The 18482-nt window shown below is 31.3% G+C and overlaps 1 protein-coding gene across 1 annotated transcript; it reads right to left on the bottom strand.

The window, feature by feature from the left end:
* Positions 1 to 120: 120 nt before the first annotated feature.
* LOC103312114 (pupal cuticle protein G1A) lies at positions 121 to 544 on the bottom strand. Its single transcript, NM_001416476.1, is given in 1 exon segment — positions 121 to 544. A coding segment is annotated over 1 exon segment (285 nt). The 5' UTR covers positions 528 to 544; the 3' UTR covers positions 121 to 242.
* Between the last annotated feature and the right edge of the window lie 17938 nt (positions 545 to 18482).

Consider the following 18482-nt stretch of genomic DNA (forward strand, 5'->3'; position numbering starts at 1 on the left):
TATTTAATAAATAAATTTCCAGTAAAAAACGTTTTGACAATTTTTCTTAAGAAATCTATTGATTATCCTTTGGTTTTTGGTGGAGGATTACTCATGATTAGGAGGACGAACACAAGAACATAAGGGTAAAAAAGGATCTATATTTATTTTTTCACAGTAGAGAGCATTAAATATGGCAGAGATAACAGATTGGTTGCTGCTTCTTCGGCTTGAAGATGACTATTTTCCTAACTTCGTCGGTTCTACCAGACGAGAGGGGCGTGAGCAGCATAGGTGGAGATGAGTGGGGCATGAGCGGCAACGATGGGGGCGGCATGGGCCGTGACGAGAGGAGCGGCGTGTACAACAGGGGCGGCGTGGACGACGGGGGCGGCGATGGCGGCACTGTGGACCACCGAGCTGCTGTGGTGGCTGATGGAGGTGGGAACGCTGCCCACGACGGCACTGCTGTAAACAGCCGGAGCCAAGTATCCGGGACGAGCGGCGGCAACGGCCAAAAGAGCGGACAACACCACCAATTTGAACATTTTGTCTGTAGGTCTGTGTTGTGCTGTGGACAAACTGGACTGAAGAAGACGATGGCTATCAGAGCTTTTTATACACTAGAAGGTGAATGTGCTACGCCCAACCTAAACCTTGTGTGGTTTACAATATTGCGGATGTGATACCTTAGCGCAGACACAAAAAAATTTACCGGCCTTCGGGGCTTCGGCTGAAGAGGGGGCCGCTTGCTCACCATTTACGCAATTCTGTGGAATTATGGAATGAATACTGCGTGGATAATGCGTAATTTTATTTCATCATTGGGAAACGTGGACGGATAAGGAATAATGGACACTTAATTATTTATGGAATTGCACCTGAATATCATTTTTTCAACGTTAAAAGGATGTGATAGTTCCTTGATTAAGGCAATTTGTCGTGAAGACTGACCTTGCTCCACTTTGCTATTATGAAATATTAATTTCATCTGGAAAAACTACGATTTTTGTTTTTATTTTTTTGCTCTACAGTCTACAGTACTTACCTATGTAATTAATTAATTACAATTTTGAATACTTTTTTTTATTAATAATTACTCTAACATAAGTTTTTTAATGCACATTTAATAATAAATTAATAAATAAATGGTTATTATGCACTTAATAAAATATTCTAGGTATAAATCGAAGAGTAATACAATAAAGTTGTATTTTATGTTGTTTTTTTTTTATTTTTAAAAAAATATGTTGTTTTTGTCAATGATATCCAAGTATTTTAAAACTTGGCAAAATCGATTAGTAAAAAATATTATGATTAACAACTATACATAGAGTGAGCTCAAAGTAACACAAAAAATTTATATTTCTGTTGTGGGTTATTTTTCAAAAATATCCTCGAACAGGTCGATTTTATTTTTGCAAATGCTATATTTTTACAGCATGCTAACATTTGTGACGTCACTGATTTCTAATTAATGGCGGCATTTTTATTTTTTTTAAATGGCAACCAAGATTTTTGGTTACTGTTTTTTTATTGTAGATAAACTTTTTTATCTTTCTGGTAAGCATAAAATAATTAAAATTATTTAAAAAAATCGTAAAAAGAAAATAAACTAAAAACACGCAAAAATGTATTGATTACACATAAAAGACTTTATCTTTTTTTTGCTTATTTTATAAGAGACGAGTGTTTTTTTTTGCTTATAATATAAGTATAAGTATGCAATTTATGCCTTTTTTTAAACTCACTCAGTATGTCTCCAAAATGCACAAAATATAGGTTGTTCTATTTAAAAAAAAATATTTGCTTTATAACATTTATTTTTCAATTTCTTTTTTTAAAAATATTTGAAATTTTTTAACATACCAACAGTAATTTATTCAATAACTTAACCTTCACCACTCTAAAATTTTTTGGAAGGGCCTCCCTAAAATTAATTTCTGGATCCGCCTCTAGGGATGTTTCCTACTTTTATTAGGTGCTTTTCTAACCTTAAATTAATATTTTGTTGCATAAGTTACTTAAATTAGATTTTTGGATAAAATAAGACATATTGCTTTAGACAGTCATGTTCACATGACCTTAGAACTTTTTTCGACCTCGCAGTTTCCTATTAGGAAATATTAAATCACAGAGAATTACAGTCTTTGTCTTAAAAACTCAACAAAAAAATCTGACCAAATAGAAGTTGAGATTTTCTCATTTCAGATTTGAATTTTTTAAATTATTCATTCGGTGTTATGATTTTGTTGTAATAACAGTGTCAAAACTATAACAATATTGGCAATAAATTAAGTGGCACACCCTTTGGTAATTTATTTGCGTCTAATTAAATTCAACGAATCAAAATTAAAGGTCAACAAATTCTTCGAGGAACAATGTTATTTACTTGGCATAGCTTTAAAAATGCTGAAAATATCTTACGTCTGTCCTTTCAAGGACTATTTACATATTTGTCTATAAATTCATGAATTGAATTGAATGTAGGTTTATTTTATTTTTTTAGACAAAATTTGTATTCAAAAAATGCACTCAGCATGTTTGGCATTGCACTTATTAGAAAGTCTTGCATTTGTTGGCAGATATGATGCATTATTCGTTGTGGAAACTCGTCTAGACTCAGCTTGATGCATGATTAGTAGCGTGGATAACGTGTAACTAATTTAAATTTGTTTGCTCAGTAAAACGTAATTTCAAGCACTGATATTCACTGAACATTCAGAATTAAGTGAAGAATAACGTTTACGGAAATCCCACTATTTCAAGTTGAAGGTGAAGGTTACAACAAAGTGTGATAGTGAAAGGTTGTTGACTTTATGACAGATTCTGTACATCTTATTGTGTTGTAAATATCAATGGCAGACGACGTCCTTTTAAAGCGACAGCTAAAATTATTGCTCTATTATTTTTAATAGGACTATCAATTCGCAACAAATAATTACAAGACACTTATACCTTCCAAAGGCTTCAAAAAAGTGGCAAAAGGTCCGTCAATTTTCTTTTAAATGCCTACATAATTCTAAAATTAGCGCACTTAAACCTTGAACTTCAAACGGAGTGATTAATGAAAATTTGAATTTAAAAGTTGCCACATTTTTCACCACAGGTGTTTTGAAACTGCACTGAATAAGAAACCGATTGGAAAGTGCCGCTTCTTTGTCCTGAAATGTGATTTTCCGCATGCCTGATCCTGCCAGCAAACAAATTTTGGTTTGCGTCACATCATAACGCCCAAGGTCATTTATTTTACCTTAGAAGATAATGTGTAAAGGTTGTCGCACTGCTATATAATTTTTTAGCGGTTACACACATGGCCTCCTTGATATATTGAGGCAACTTCGTTGTTCAGGCCTGGCGCATCGATAAGCTTCAGCGGTTTTTTCGAAACCGTAGATGGCGCCCTATTTAGTGCACTGACGTTTATGTGACAAATAGCATTTGTGAGGTTAAATCCGAAAAAAAATTGAATTTAACAAGTACAATCATCATAAGAGAAGGTGAAAAAGAGCCCACAATGTAATTGATAATTTCTAAATACAAAAACTCAAAAAAATTTATAAAGTAGTAGATTTTTTTCGGGAGTTTGGTGATCCACGAGCGGTGCTTGAGAGTGAGCCGAGGTCCAGACAGGGACTTTGGAACGGACGGTTCAGAGACACTCTAGCAGAAGAACGCTGGATCGAGCTTTTGTAACCCATTTCATTTGAAAAAAACGACTTCCTTTGTACATTTTACTAAAATTAAATTAACAATAGCAGGTTTTGAAAATACGTGTGTGCAAAATAGTTTCATTTGCCTAAACCATGTATTGCAAATATCTGCTGGTTAAAAGGTTGCAAATACCTTTCAGAAAACTTAAGCCATGTCTTAAAAATCACAGATTTGTAACGCATTCAACCTTAACCATTGGTAAAACCATAGAGTATGCATAATAAATGGAAGGTTCTTTGAAACATCGTTTTCTCTGCATCTGTGTCTGCGTACTAGTGCCGTAGGTTATGCTTAAAATACTTATAAACGAGGAACAATCAATTCACCTTTAAATAATTTGTATATCTTCTGAAGCTGAAAATAAAAAATCCTAATGATCGTAAAATGATTTCCTGCAAAAGTTACACTATCCAAACGTTCATTCAGGGCATAACTTTAGAATTATCCTCACATTTTCAACGTATTTCACGAATGCACACTTACATCTTTCAAATTTATTAGTCTTTAACCTCAAAAATGGTATTTGTCAAATAAACGTCAGTCCGCTAAATGCAGCGCCAGTGGAGAATCAGCCGAACTTAACGATGCGCCAGGCCGGAACAACGAAGTTGTCACCATACATCAAGGAGGCCATGGTTACACATAACAGTAATGACGAAATTAAGCAAGGTTAGTTGTTGAACATTTTGGAATTTCTTAGAAAAGTGAATTTCATCTGATAACGCAATTGTCTAACTGTAACTTCTTTATATGTAATCAAGGTATATCATTCTAAAGGCGTACGAGTTATGTGTGCTTTCGCCCATTTCAGTTCGGTTGCATAATAAATGCCACTGTAATATCAAGTTGCATGTACTTTGATGCAAATGTGTGGCGAAATTTTTATTTTTTCTGAACGGCAGGTACGCACTCTATCTGCTGAAGGTATGCTGCTTTTGATAAGCATCTTTTTGGATGTGAAATAAGTGAAACAATAAGAATGTTTTGCCTTGTCAGTGTCGGTTTTTTACCTTAACTGACCCACTTAAAGTATAATTATTCTAATATGAATGTTTACGAGAAACACATTAGGGTAATGAAAAAAAGATAATGTAATTAGAGAATAGCTTTTTTACGATCATTGTGGATAAATTTGTCGGTTAAAATTTTTATCTTTTATAATACTCGTATATTTCAAAAATTTTTCTTTTCTTTTAGCTATTGTTGGAACACCCTCCTAATAAATTAGCGGATTTTTTTTCGTATCTGTCACTAAAACCTAAAAAGGCTTGGCTTCTGAGGTTCGGTAGTCTTGTTTTAATACAATAAAACTCTTGTCCAACATTTGTGAAAAGTTCAAGTTTGTGTTTTTTCTTTCAAGGTGATATGTTTCATTAAAAATAAACTGTTACCTATAATTTGTTTTTTGCATATTCCTGTCCACATAATTACAATAGCTGTAAAATGGTAAAAATAAATTAATGAAATATTAGAAAATCCGAACAATAAATTTTGCTTTTTCTTAGTGACACATTGTATAATAAAAACCTTAATTAAATTACTGCTAGGGTGGGTTGGTTAGTCTGTGGGAGGTGAAAAATGTTAAATGGACTCCTACATAATGGTCTAATGTAGGTATTAACATATCTATAGCTTTATTTTCGAATGCAAATAAGTAAATAAAAACATTTTTTTTGGTCAATTTTTCAACAGTCTTCAATTTAATCTCGCTAAGTTTTCGACAGTGAATAAAATAGAGAGAGTGATAGGGACTTTGATCAGAAATTTAAATGAACAAACGCATAAAACTGCCGAAAGACAATTATTATTACTTATAAACATCTGTCAGCAATTCGAAATTGCAATTTTTCTGTGTAACAATAACTTTAAATCTATTATTTAATGCAGTCTCATTGCATCATAAGTTTATTGAGGTATTAGCTAATTTAAAGATGTATTTAACATTGGATTTATTAAGCGCAATAGCACATTCTGTATGTGGTCGTTTTGTTATGAATTCTTTGTTTCGTAAGTATACTTTGTAGTTTTTGTTAGCAAATTAGTATTTTACAAGATAATAATTTTATTTAATCAGGTACACATAACTTGGTACCTTTTATTTCCTAACTGACTAATGATTAGTGATTACAAAATATTTCTATTTTTTAAGTATATGATCAATTCGTTTAAAACGTTTAAATTTTACCTATTTTTGCTTTCATTTGCAATTTTCTCGACAACTATTAGTTAGAGAACAATGATCTTTTTTGAAAAAAAAAAATTTTAAATTGCGTTAAAAATTAGTATAACAGAGAAAAAAAGCCGCTGAATCCAATGGAACAAACCGCAGTGCTCTACGGCTTTTAGTTTTCGAGTTATGAATTTTTTTAATGAATAAAATTTTTCACTATGACAAATGGCTATCCTAAATTTAGGCAAAAAATTTTAAATTTTTAATTCTTGTGAAAAATCGATATAATATGTAAAATGAGCCGTAGAATTCAATCGAACAAACCGCAATGCTCTACGACTTTTAGTTTTTTTTTAATGATTTTTTTTAGTGAAAAATTTTTGATCGCCTCTGTAGCCGGAACCGTTGCCCGTAGCGGCTCCGGGTTTGGTCGAAAAAATAGATAAAATTAAGCGCTATTATATGGTTTTTTGTTTGTTGCTCTAAGTCTTACAGTTTCCGAGAAAAACGCAAAAAAAGGTTTCCATTTTCACTTTTTTTCAATTTTCAATCGCTAATTACGGCGAAACTATTAGAGTTATCGAGAAACGGAAAAATGGAGGATAACCGGAATAAAAAACTCTACAAAATGGCATAAGACTCAAGGCAATATCTTGCAAAAAATTTTTCAATTTTTAAACGCCGATTACGGCCAAACTAAAAGAGCTAGAAGAAAACGGTTTGTTCCATCATAAAGAGCACATCAAAAACTATAAGACAAAATTGGTTTCATTTGATTTTGAAACACTTTAAAAATTGACTGATTTTGAGGGGGGGGTGTTAACTTTTTTTAAATTTTTTTAATTTTTTTATTTACGGCTAAACTATTCTAAAAAGTGGAACTGTTTTGATCCATGCCTATGCAAAATAATCCGGGGAATCGATTGGCATCGAGAAAATTGTCAAATTTCCAATAGTTTTTTAGCTATGAATTTTTTAAAATTTTACCAATTTTTGCATTTAGCAGCAATTTGCTCGAAAACTATTAGTCGGAGATCAATAATCTTTTTTGAAAAAAATAGATAATTGAAAGAGCTTTCCAACGATAATACACCTCATGGGGTTATCTCTAATAGTTCCGGAGCTATTGCTCGACAAATGTTCCGGGTACCTAAAATCGACAAAAACTGCGACGAAAATTGAAAAAATCAAACATCTAAAAATCGAACATTTGGACTTTTTGTGGACTTTTAACAACTTTTGTGGGTTGTTAAGACATGTAGAAGTCCATTAAAATTTCCTAGAGTTAGTAAAAAAAAAATTTTTTTTTCACCTCTTGAAAGGTACTCAGGAAATTTGAGCAAAAAAATTGAAAATTTTAAATTGCGTAAAAAATTAGTATAATAGAGAAAAAAAGCCGCTGAATCCAATGGAACAAACCGCACTGCTCTACGACTTTTAGTTTTCGAGTTATGAATTTTTTTAATGAATAAAATTTTTCACTATGACAAATGGCTATCCTAAATTTAGGCAAAAAATTTTAAATTTTTAATTCTTGTGAAAAATCGATATAATATGTAAAATGAGCCGTAGAATTCAATCGAACAAACCGCAATGCTCTACGACTTTTAGTTTTTTTTTATGAATTTTTTTAGTGAAAAACTGATCGCTTCTGTAGCCGGAACCGTTGCCCGTAGCGGCTCCGGGTTTGGTCGAAAAAATAGATAAAATTAAGCGCTATTATATGGTTTTTTGTTTGTTGCTCTAAGTCTTACAGTTTCCGAGAAAAACGCAAAAAAAGGTTTCCATTTTCACTTTTTTCAATTTTCAATCGCTAATTACGGCGAAACTATTAGAGTTATCGAGAAACGGAAAAATAATGGAGGATAAACGGAATAAAAAACTCTACAAAATGGCATAAGACTCAAGGCAATATCTCGCAAAAAATTTTTCAATTTTTAAACGCCGATTACGGCCAAACTAAAAGAGCTAGAAGAAAACGGTTTGTTCCATCGTAAAGAGCACATCAAAAACTATAAGATGGAATAGGTTTCATTTGATTTTGAAACACTTTAAAAATTGACTGATTTTAAGGGGGGGGTGTTAACTTTTTTTAAATTTTTCTTATTTTCTCATTTACGGCTAAACTATTCTAAAAAGTGGAACTGTTTTGATCCATGCCTATGCAAAATAATCCGGGGAATCGATTGGCATCGAGAAAATTGTCAAATTTCTTCCAATAGTTTTTTAGCTATGAATTTTTTAAAATTTTACCAATTTTTGCATTTAGCAGCAATTTGCTCGAAAACTATTAGTCGGAGATCAATAATCTTTTTTGAAAAAAATAGATAATTGAAAGAGCTTTCCAACGATAATACACCTCATGGGGTTATCTCTAATAGTTCCGGAGCTATTGCTCGACAAATGTTCCGAGTACCCAAAATCGACAAAAACTGCGACGAAAATTGAAAAAATCAAACATCTAAAAATCGAACATTTGGACTTTTTGTGGACTTTTAACAACTTTTGTGGGTTGTTAAGACATGTAGAAGTCCATAAAAATTTCCTAGAGTTAGTTAAAAAAAAAATTTTTTTTTTCACCTCTTGAAGGTACTCAGGAAATTTGAGCAAAAAAATTGAAAATTTTAAATTGCGTGAAAAATCAGTATAATAGAGAAAAAAAGCCGCTGAATCCAATGGAACAAACCGCACTGCTCTACGACTTTTAGTTTTCGAGTTATGAATTTTTATAATGAATAAAATTTTTCACTATGACAAATGGCTATCCTAAATTTAGGCAAAAAATTTTAAATTTTTAATTCTTGTGAAAAATCGATATAATATGTAAAATGAGCCGTAGAATTCAATCGAACAAACCGCAATGCCCTACGACTTTTAGTTATCGAGTTATGAATTTTTTTAATGAATAAAATTTTTCACTATGACAAATGGCTACCCTAAATTTAGGCAAAAAATTTTGAATTTTTAATTCTTGTGAAAAATCGATATAATATGTAAAATGAGCCGTAGAATTCAATCGAACAAACCGCAATGCTCTACGACTTTTAGTTATCGAGTTATGAATTTTATTAATGAATAAAATTTTTCACTATGACAAATGGCTACCCTAAATTTAGGCAAAAAATTTAAAATTTTTAATTTTTGTGAAAAATCGATATAATATGTAAAATGAGCCGTAGAATTCAATCGAACAAACCGCAATGCTCTACGACTTTTAGTTTTTTTTTTATGAATTTTTTTAGTGAAAAACTTTGATCGCCTCTGTAGCCGGAACCGTTGCCCGTAGCGGCTCCGGGTGTGGTCGAAAAAATAGATAAAATTAAGCGCTATTATATGGTTTTTTGTTTGTTGCTCTAAGTCTTACAGTTTCCGAGAAAAACGCAAAAAAATGTTTCCATTTTCACTTTTTTTCAATTTTCAATCGCTAATTACGGCGAAACTATTAGAGTTATCGAGAAACGGAAAAATGGAGGATAACCGGAGTAAAAAACTCTACAAAATGGCATAAGACTCAAGGCAATATCTCGCAAAAAATTTTTCAATTTTTAAACGCCGATTACGGCCAAACTAAAAGAGCTAGAAGAAAACGGTTTGTTCCATCGTAAAGAGCACATCAAAAACTATAAGATGGAATAGGTTTCATTTGATTTTGAAACACTTTAAAAATTGACTGATTTTAAGGGGGGGGGTGTTAACTTTTTTTAAATTTTTTTTATTTTCTCATTTACGGCTAAACTATTCTAAAAAGTGGAACTGTTTTGATCCATGCCTATGCAAAATAATCCGGGGAATCGATTGGCATCGAGAAAATTGTCAAATTTCCAATAGTTTTTTAGCTATGAATTTTTTAAAATTTTACCAATTTTTGCATTTAGCAGCAATTTGCTCGAAAACTATTAGTCGGAGATCAATAATCTTTTTTGAAAAAAATAGATAATTGAAAGAGCTTTCCAACGATAATACACCTCATGGGGTTATCTCTAATAGTTCCGGAGCTATTGCTCGACAAATGTTCCGGGTACCTAAAATCGACAAAAACTGCGACGAAAATTGAAAAAATCAAACATCTAAAAATCGAACATTTGGACTTTTTGTGGACTTTTAACAACTTTTGTGGGTTGTTAAGACATGTAGAAGTCCATAAAAATTTCCTAGAGTTAGTAAAAAAAAAATTTTTTTTTCACCTCTTGAAAGGTACTCAGGAAATTTGAGCAAAAAAATTGAAAATTTTAAATTGCGTAAAAAATTAGTATAATAGAGAAAAAAAGCCGCTGAATCCAATGGAACAAACCGCACTGCTCTACGACTTTTAGTTTTCGAGTTATGAATTTTTTTAATGAATAAAATTTTTCACTATGACAAATGGCTACCCTAAATTTAGGCAAAAAATTTTGAATTTTTAATTCTTGTGAAAAATCGATATAATATGTAAAATGAGCCGTAGAATTCAATCGAACAAACCGCAATGCTCTACGACTTTTAGTTTTTTTTTTATGAATTTTTTTAGTGAAAAACTTTGATCGCCTCTGTAGCCGGAACCGTTGCCCGTAGCGGCTCCGGGTTTGGTCGAAAAAATAGATAAAATTAAGCGCTATTATATGGTTTTTTGTTTGTTGCTCTAAGTCTTACAGTTTCCGAGAAAAACGCAAAAAAATGTTTCCATTTTCACTTTTTTTCAATTTTCAATCGCTAATTACGGCGAAACTATTAGAGTTATCGAGAAACGGAAAAATGGAGGATAACCGGAGTAAAAAACTCTACAAAATAGCATAAGACTCAAGGCAATATCTCGCAAAAAATTTTTCAATTTTTAAACGCCTATTACGGCCAAACTAAAGGAGCTAGAAGAAAACGGATTGTTCCATCGTAAAGAGCACATCAAAAACTATAAGATGGAATAGGTTTCATTTGATTTTGAAACACTTTAAAAATTGACTGATTTTAAAGGGGGGGGTGTTAACTTTTTTTAAATTTTTTTTATTTTCTCATTTACGGCTAAACTATTCTAAAAAGTGGAACTGTTTTGATCCATGCCTATGCAAAATAATCCGGGGAATCGATTGGCATCGAAAAAATTGTCAAATTTCCAATAGTTTTTTAGCTATGAATTTTTTAAAATTTTACCAATTTTTGCATTTAGCAGCAATTTGCTCGAAAACTATTAGTCGGAGATCAATAATCTTTTTTGAAAAAAATAGATAATTTAAAGAGCTTTCCAACGATAATACACCTCATGGGGTTATCTCTAATAGTTCCGGAGCTATTGCTCGACAAATGTTCCGGGTACCCAAAATCGACAAAAACTGCGACGAAAATTGAAAAAATCAAACATCTAAAAATCGAACATTTGGACTTTTTGTGGACTTTTAACAACTTTTGTGGGTTGTTAAGACATGTAGAAGTCCATAAAAATTTCCTAGAGTTAGTTAAAAAAAAATTTTTTTTTTCACCTCTTGAAGGTACTCAGGAAATTTGAGCAAAAAAATTGAAAATTTTAAATTGCGTGAAAAATTAGTATAATAGAGAAAAAAAGCCGCTGAATCCAATGGAACAAACCGCACTGCTCTACGACTTTTAGTTTTCGAGTTATGAATTTTTTTAATGAATAAAATTTTTCACTATGACAAATGGCTATCCTAAATTTAGGCAAAAAATTTTAAATTTTTAATTCTTGTGAAAAATCGATATAATATGTAAAATGAGCCGTAGAATTCAATCGAACAAACCGCAATGCTCTACGACTTTTAGTTATCGAGTTATGAATTTTTTTAATGAATAAAATTTTTCACTATGACAAATGGCTACCCTAAATTTAGGCAAAAAATTTTAAATTTTTAATTCTTGTGAAAAATCGATATAATATGTAAAATGAGCCGTAGAATTCAATCGAACAAACCGCAATGCTCTACGACTTTTAGTTATCGAGTTATGAATTTTTTTAATGAATAAAATTTTTCACTATGACAAATGGCTATCCTAAATTTAGGCAAAAAATTTTAAATTTTTAATTCTTGTGAAAAATCGATATAATATGTAAAATGAGCCGTAGAATTCAATCGAACAAACCGCAATGCTCTACGACTTTTAGTTATCGAGTTATGAATTTTTTTAATGAATAAAATTTTTCACTATGACAAATGGCTACCCTAAATTTAGGCAAAAAATTTTGAATTTTTAATTCTTGTGAAAAATCGATATAATATGTAAAATGAGCCGTAGAATTCAATCGAACAAACCGCAATGCTCTACGACTTTTAGTTTTTTTTTTATGAATTTTTTTAGTGAAAAACTTTGATCGCCTCTGTAGCCGGAACCGTTGCCCGTAGCGGCTCCGGGTTTGGTCGAAAAAATAGATAAAATTAAGCGCTATCAGATGGTTTTTTGTTCGTTGCTCTAAGTCTTACAGTTTCCGAGAAAAACGCAAAAAAATGTTTCCATTTTCACTTTTTTTCAATTTTCAATCGCTAATTACGGCGAAACTATTAGAGTTATCGAGAAACGGAAAAATGGAGGATAACCGGAGTAAAAAACTCTACAAAATGGCATAAGACTCAAGGCAATATCTCGCAAAAAATTTTTCAATTTTTAAACGCCGATTACGGCCAAACTAAAAGAGCTAGAAGAAAACGGTTTGTTCCATCGTAAAGAGCACATCAAAAACTATAAGATGGAATAGGTTTTATTTGATTTTGAAACACTTTAAAAATTGACTGATTTTAAGGGGGGGGGGTGTTAACTTTTTTTAAATTTTTTCTATTTTCTCATTTACGGCTAAACTATTCTAAAAAGTGGAACTGTTTTGATCCATGCCTATGCAAAATAATCCGGGGAATCGATTGGCATCGAGAAAATTGTCAAATTTCCAATAGTTTTTTAGCTATGAATTTTTTAAAATTTTACCAATTTTTGCATTTAGCAGCAATTTGCTCGAAAACTATTAGTCGGAGATCAATAATCTTTTTTGAAAAAAATAGATAATTGAAAGAGCTTTCCAACGATAATACACCTCATGGGGTTATCTCTAATAGTTCCGGAGCTATTGCTCGACAAATGTTCCGGGTACCCAAAATCGACAAAAACTGCGACGAAAATTGAAAAAATCAAACATCTAAAAATCGAACATTTGGACTTTTTGTGGACTTTTAACAACTTTTGTGGGTTGTTAAGACATGTAGAAGTCCATAAAAATTTCCTAGAGTTAGTTAAAAAAAAAATTTTTTTTTTCACCTCTTGAAGGTACTCAGGAAATTTGAGCAAAAAAATTGAAAATTTTAAATTGCGTGAAAAATTAGTATAATAGAAAAAAAAAGCCGCTGAATCCAATGGAACAAACCGCACTGCTCTACGACTTTTAGTTTTCGAGTTATGAATTTTTTTAATGAATAAAATTTTTCACTATGACAAATGGCTATCCTAAATTTAGGCAAAAAATTTTAAATTTTTAATTCTTGTGAAAAATCGATATAATATGTAAAATGAGCCGTAGAATTCAATCGAACAAACCGCAATGCTCTACGACTTTTAGTTATCGAGTTATGAATTTTTTTAATGAATAAAATTTTTCACTATGACAAATGGCTACCCTAAATTTAGGCAAAAAATTTTGAATTTTTAATTCTTGTGAAAAATCGATATAATATGTAAAATGAGCCGTAGAATTCAATCGAACAAACCGCAATGCTCTACGACTTTTAGTTTTTTTTTTATGAATTTTTTTAGTGAAAAACTTTGATCGCCTCTGTAGCCGGAACCGTTGCCCGTAGCGGCTCCGGGTTTGGTCGAAAAAATAGATAAAATTAAGCGCTATCAGATGGTTTTTTGTTCGTTGCTCTAAGTCTTACAGTTTCCGAGAAAAACGCAAAAAAATGTTTCCATTTTCACTTTTTTTCAATTTTCAATCGCTAATTACGGCGAAACTATTAGAGTTATCGAGAAACGGAAAAATGGAGGATAACCGGAGTAAAAAACTCTACAAAATGGCATAAGACTCAAGGCAATATCTCGCAAAAAATTTTTCAATTTTTAAACGCCGATTACGGCCAAACTAAAAGAGCTAGAAGAAAACGGTTTGTTCCATCGTAAAGAGCACATCAAAAACTATAAGATGGAATAGGTTTTATTTGATTTTGAAACACTTTAAAAATTGACTGATTTTGAGGGGGGGGGTGTTAACTTTTTTTAAATTTTTTTAATTTTTTTATTTACGGCTAAACTATTCTAAAAAGTGGAACTGTTTTGATCCATGCCTATGCAAAATAATCCGGGGAATCGATTGGCATCGAGAAAATTGTCAAATTTCCAATAGTTTTTTAGCTATGAATTTTTTAAAATTTTACCAATTTTTGCATTTAGCAGCAATTTGCTCGAAAACTATTAGTCGGAGATCAATAATCTTTTTTGAAAAAAATAGATAATTGAAAGAGCTTTCCAACGATAATACACCTCATGGGGTTATCTCTAATAGTTCCGGAGCTATTGCTCGACAAATGTTCCGGGTACCTAAAATCGACAAAAACTGCGACGAAAATTGAAAAAATCAAACATCTAAAAATCGAACATTTGGACTTTTTGTGGACTTTTAACAACTTTTGTGGGTTGTTAAGACATGTAGAAGTCCATAAAAATTTCCTAGAGTTAGTTAAAAAAAAAATTTTTTTTTTTCACCTCTTGAAGGTACTCAGGAAATTTGAGCAAAAAAATTGAAAATTTTAAATTGCGTGAAAAATTAGTATAATAGAAAAAAAAAGCCGCTGAATCCAATGGAACAAACCGCACTGCTCTACGACTTTTAGTTTTCGAGTTATGAATTTTTTTAATGAATAAAATTTTTCACTATGACAAATGGCTATCCTAAATTTAGGCAAAAAATTTTAAATTTTTAATTCTTGTGAAAAATCGATATAATATGTAAAATGAGCCGTAGAATTCAATCGAACAAACTGCAATGCTCTACGACTTTTAGTTATCGAGTTATGAATTTTTTTAATGAATAAAATTTTTCACTATGACAAATGGCTACCCTAAATTTAGGCAAAAAATTTTGAATTTTTAATTCTTGTGAAAAATCGATATAATATGTAAAATGAGCCGTAGAATTCAATCGAACAAACCGCAATGCTCTACGACTTTTAGTTATCGAGTTATGAATTTTTTTAATGAATAAAATTTTTCACTATGACAAATGGCTATCCTAAATTTAGGCAAAAAATTTTAAATTTTTAATTCTTGTGAAAAATCGATATAATATGTAAAATGAGCCGTAGAATTCAATCGAACAAACCGCAATGCTCTACGACTTTTAGTTATCGAGTTATGAATTTTTTTAATGAATAAAATTTTTCACTATGACAAATGGCTACCCTAAATTTAGGCAAAAAATTTTGAATTTTTAATTCTTGTGAAAAATCGATATAATATGTAAAATGAGCCGTAGAATTCAATCGAACAAACCGCAATGCTCTACGACTTTTAGTTTTTTTTTTATGAATTTTTTTAGTGAAAAACTTTGATCGCCTCTGTAGCCGGAACCGTTGCCCGTAGCGGCTCCGGGTTTGGTCGAAAAAATAGATAAAATTAAGCGCTATCAGATGGTTTTTTGTTCGTTGCTCTAAGTCTTACAGTTTCCGAGAAAAACGCAAAAAAATGTTTCCATTTTCACTTTTTTTCAATTTTCAATCGCTAATTACGGCGAAACTATTAGAGTTATCGAGAAACGGAAAAATGGAGGATAACCGGAGTAAAAAACTCTACAAAATGGCATAAGACTCAAGGCAATATCTCGCAAAAAATTTTTCAATTTTTAAACGCCGATTACGGCCAAACTAAAAGAGCTAGAAGAAAACGGTTTGTTCCATCGTAAAGAGCACATCAAAAACTATAAGATGAAATAGGTTTTATTTGATTTTGAAACACTTTAAAAATTGACTGATTTTGAGGGGGGGGGTGTTAACTTTTTTTAAATTTTTTCTATTTTCTCATTTACGGCTAAACTATTCTAAAAAGTGGAACTGTTTTGATCCATGCCTATGCAAAATAATCCGGGGAATCGATTGGCATCGAGAAAATTGTCAAATTTCCAATAGTTTTTTAGCTATGAATTTTTTAAAATTTTACCAATTTTTGCATTTAGCAGCAATTTGCTCGAAAACTATTAGTCGGAGATCAATAATCTTTTTTGAAAAAAATAGATAATTGAAAGAGCTTTCCAACGATAATACACCTCATGGGGTTATCTCTAATAGTTCCGGAGCTATTGCTCGACAAATGTTCCGGGTACCCAAAATCGACAAAAACTGCGACGAAAATTGAAAAAATCAAACATCTAAAAATCGAACATTTGGACTTTTTGTGGACTTTTAACAACTTTTGTGGGTTGTTAAGACATGTAGAAGTCCATAAAAATTTCCTAGAGTTAGTTAAAAAAAAAATTTTTTTTTTCACCTCTTGAAGGTACTCAGGAAATTTGAGCAAAAAAATTGAAAATTTTAAATTGCGTGAAAAATTAGTATAATAGAAAAAAAAAGCCGCTGAATCCAATGGAACAAACCGCACTGCTCTACGACTTTTAGTTTTCGAGTTATGAATTTTTTTAATGAATAAAATTTTTCACTATGACAAATGGCTATCCTAAATTTAGGCAAAAAATTTTAAATTTTTAATTCTTGTGAAAAATCGATATAATATGTAAAATGAGCCGTAGAATTCAATCGAACAAACCGCAATGCTCTACGACTTTTAGTTTTTTTTTTATGAATTTTTTTAGTGAAAAACTTTGATCGCCTCTGTAGCCGGAACCGTTGCCCGTAGCGGCTCCGGGTGTGGTCGAAAAAATAGATAAAATTAAGCGCTATTATATGGTTTTTTGTTTGTTGCTCTAAGTCTTACAGTTTCCGAGAAAAACGCAAAAAAATGTTTCCATTTTCACTTTTTTTCAATTTTCAATCGCTAATTACGGCGAAACTATTAGAGTTATCGAGAAACGGAAAAATGGAGGATAACCGGAGTAAAAAACTCTACAAAATGGCATAGAACACAAGGCAATATCTCGCAAAAAATTTTTCAATTTTTAAACGCCGATTACGGCCAAACTAAAAGAGCTAGAAGAAAACGGTTTGTTCCATCGTAAAGAGCACATCAAAAACTATAAGACAAAATAGGTTTCATTTGATTTTGAAACACTTTAAAAATTGACTGATTTTAAGGGGGGGGTGTTAACTTTTTTTAAATTTTTTTTATTTTCTCATTTACGGCTAAACTATTCTAAAAAGTGGAACTGTTTTGATCCATACCTATGCAAAATAATCCGGGGAATCGATTGGCATCGAGAAAATTGTCAAATTTCCAATAGTTTTTTAGCTATGAATTTTTTAAAATTTTACCAATTTTTGCATTTAGCAGCAATTTGCTCGAAAACTATTAGTCGGAGATCAATAACCTTTTTTGAAAAAAATAGATAATTTAAAGAGCTTTCCAACGATAATACACCTCATGGGGTTATCTCTAATAGTTCCGGAGCTATTGCTCGACAAATGTTCCGGGTACTCAAAATCGACAAAAACTGCGACGAAAATTGAAAAAATCAAACATCTAAAAATCGAACATTTGGACTTTCTGTGGACTTTTAACAACTTTAGTGGGTTGTTCAGACATGTAGAAGTCCATAAAAATTTGTTGGAGTTAGTTTAAAGAAAAATTTTTTTTCACCTCTTTGAAGGTAAAGTGTATTATTATTATTCAGGAAATTTGAGCAAAAAAATTGAAAATTTTAAATCTCGTGAAAAGTTGGTATAATACAAAAACTGAACCGCTGAATTCAATGGAGCAAACCACATTGCTCTACGACTTTTAGTTTTTGAGTTATGAATTTTTATAATGAATAAAATTTTTCACTATGACAAATGGCTACCCTAAATTTAGGCAAAAAATTTTAAATTTTCAATCCTTGTTAAAAATTGATAAAACATGCAAAATGAGCCATGGAACACAATGGAACAAACCGCTTTGCTCTACAACTTTTAGTTTTTGTGTTACGAATTTTTTTAGTGTAAAACTTTAATTGTCTCTGTAGCCGGAATCGTTTTTAAAATTTTACCTATTTTTGGTTTTATGAGCAATTTCCGAAAAAACAATGATAGATAGATAGATAGTTAATTAATAGAGATTTCCAACGATAATAAGGTTCAAAGGGTTATCTCTAATAGTTCAAGAGTTATTTCTCGATAAATGTTCCGGTTACCAAAAATCGACTAAAATCGCGAGAAAAATTGCAAAAATTAAATATTAAAAAATCAATGCTATTAACTTTTTTGCACTTTTAACAACTTCAGAGGGTCCATAAAACATTGCTAAAGTTAGTTAAAAAAATGTTTTTTTACTTTTGTGGAGGTAAGAAGGTAAGGCAAAATTAAAATTTTTAGGAAAAAAATTCAAAATAATAAATCTTCTGAAAAGTTTGTAGAATACGTAAAATAAAGCGTGGAATTCACTGGAATAAGCCGTTTTGCTTTATCACTTTTTGTTTTGGAGTTATGATTTTTTTGTTGAAGATTGAAGCATGTGCATTCCCACTCATAAACATGTCCCTAATTAAAAAAAAATGGGAAAAATGAAAATACAAAAA

This window comes from Tribolium castaneum, chromosome 1 (assembly GCF_031307605.1).
Source record: "Tribolium castaneum strain GA2 chromosome 1, icTriCast1.1, whole genome shotgun sequence".
NCBI lineage: Eukaryota > Metazoa > Arthropoda > Insecta > Coleoptera > Tenebrionidae > Tribolium > Tribolium castaneum.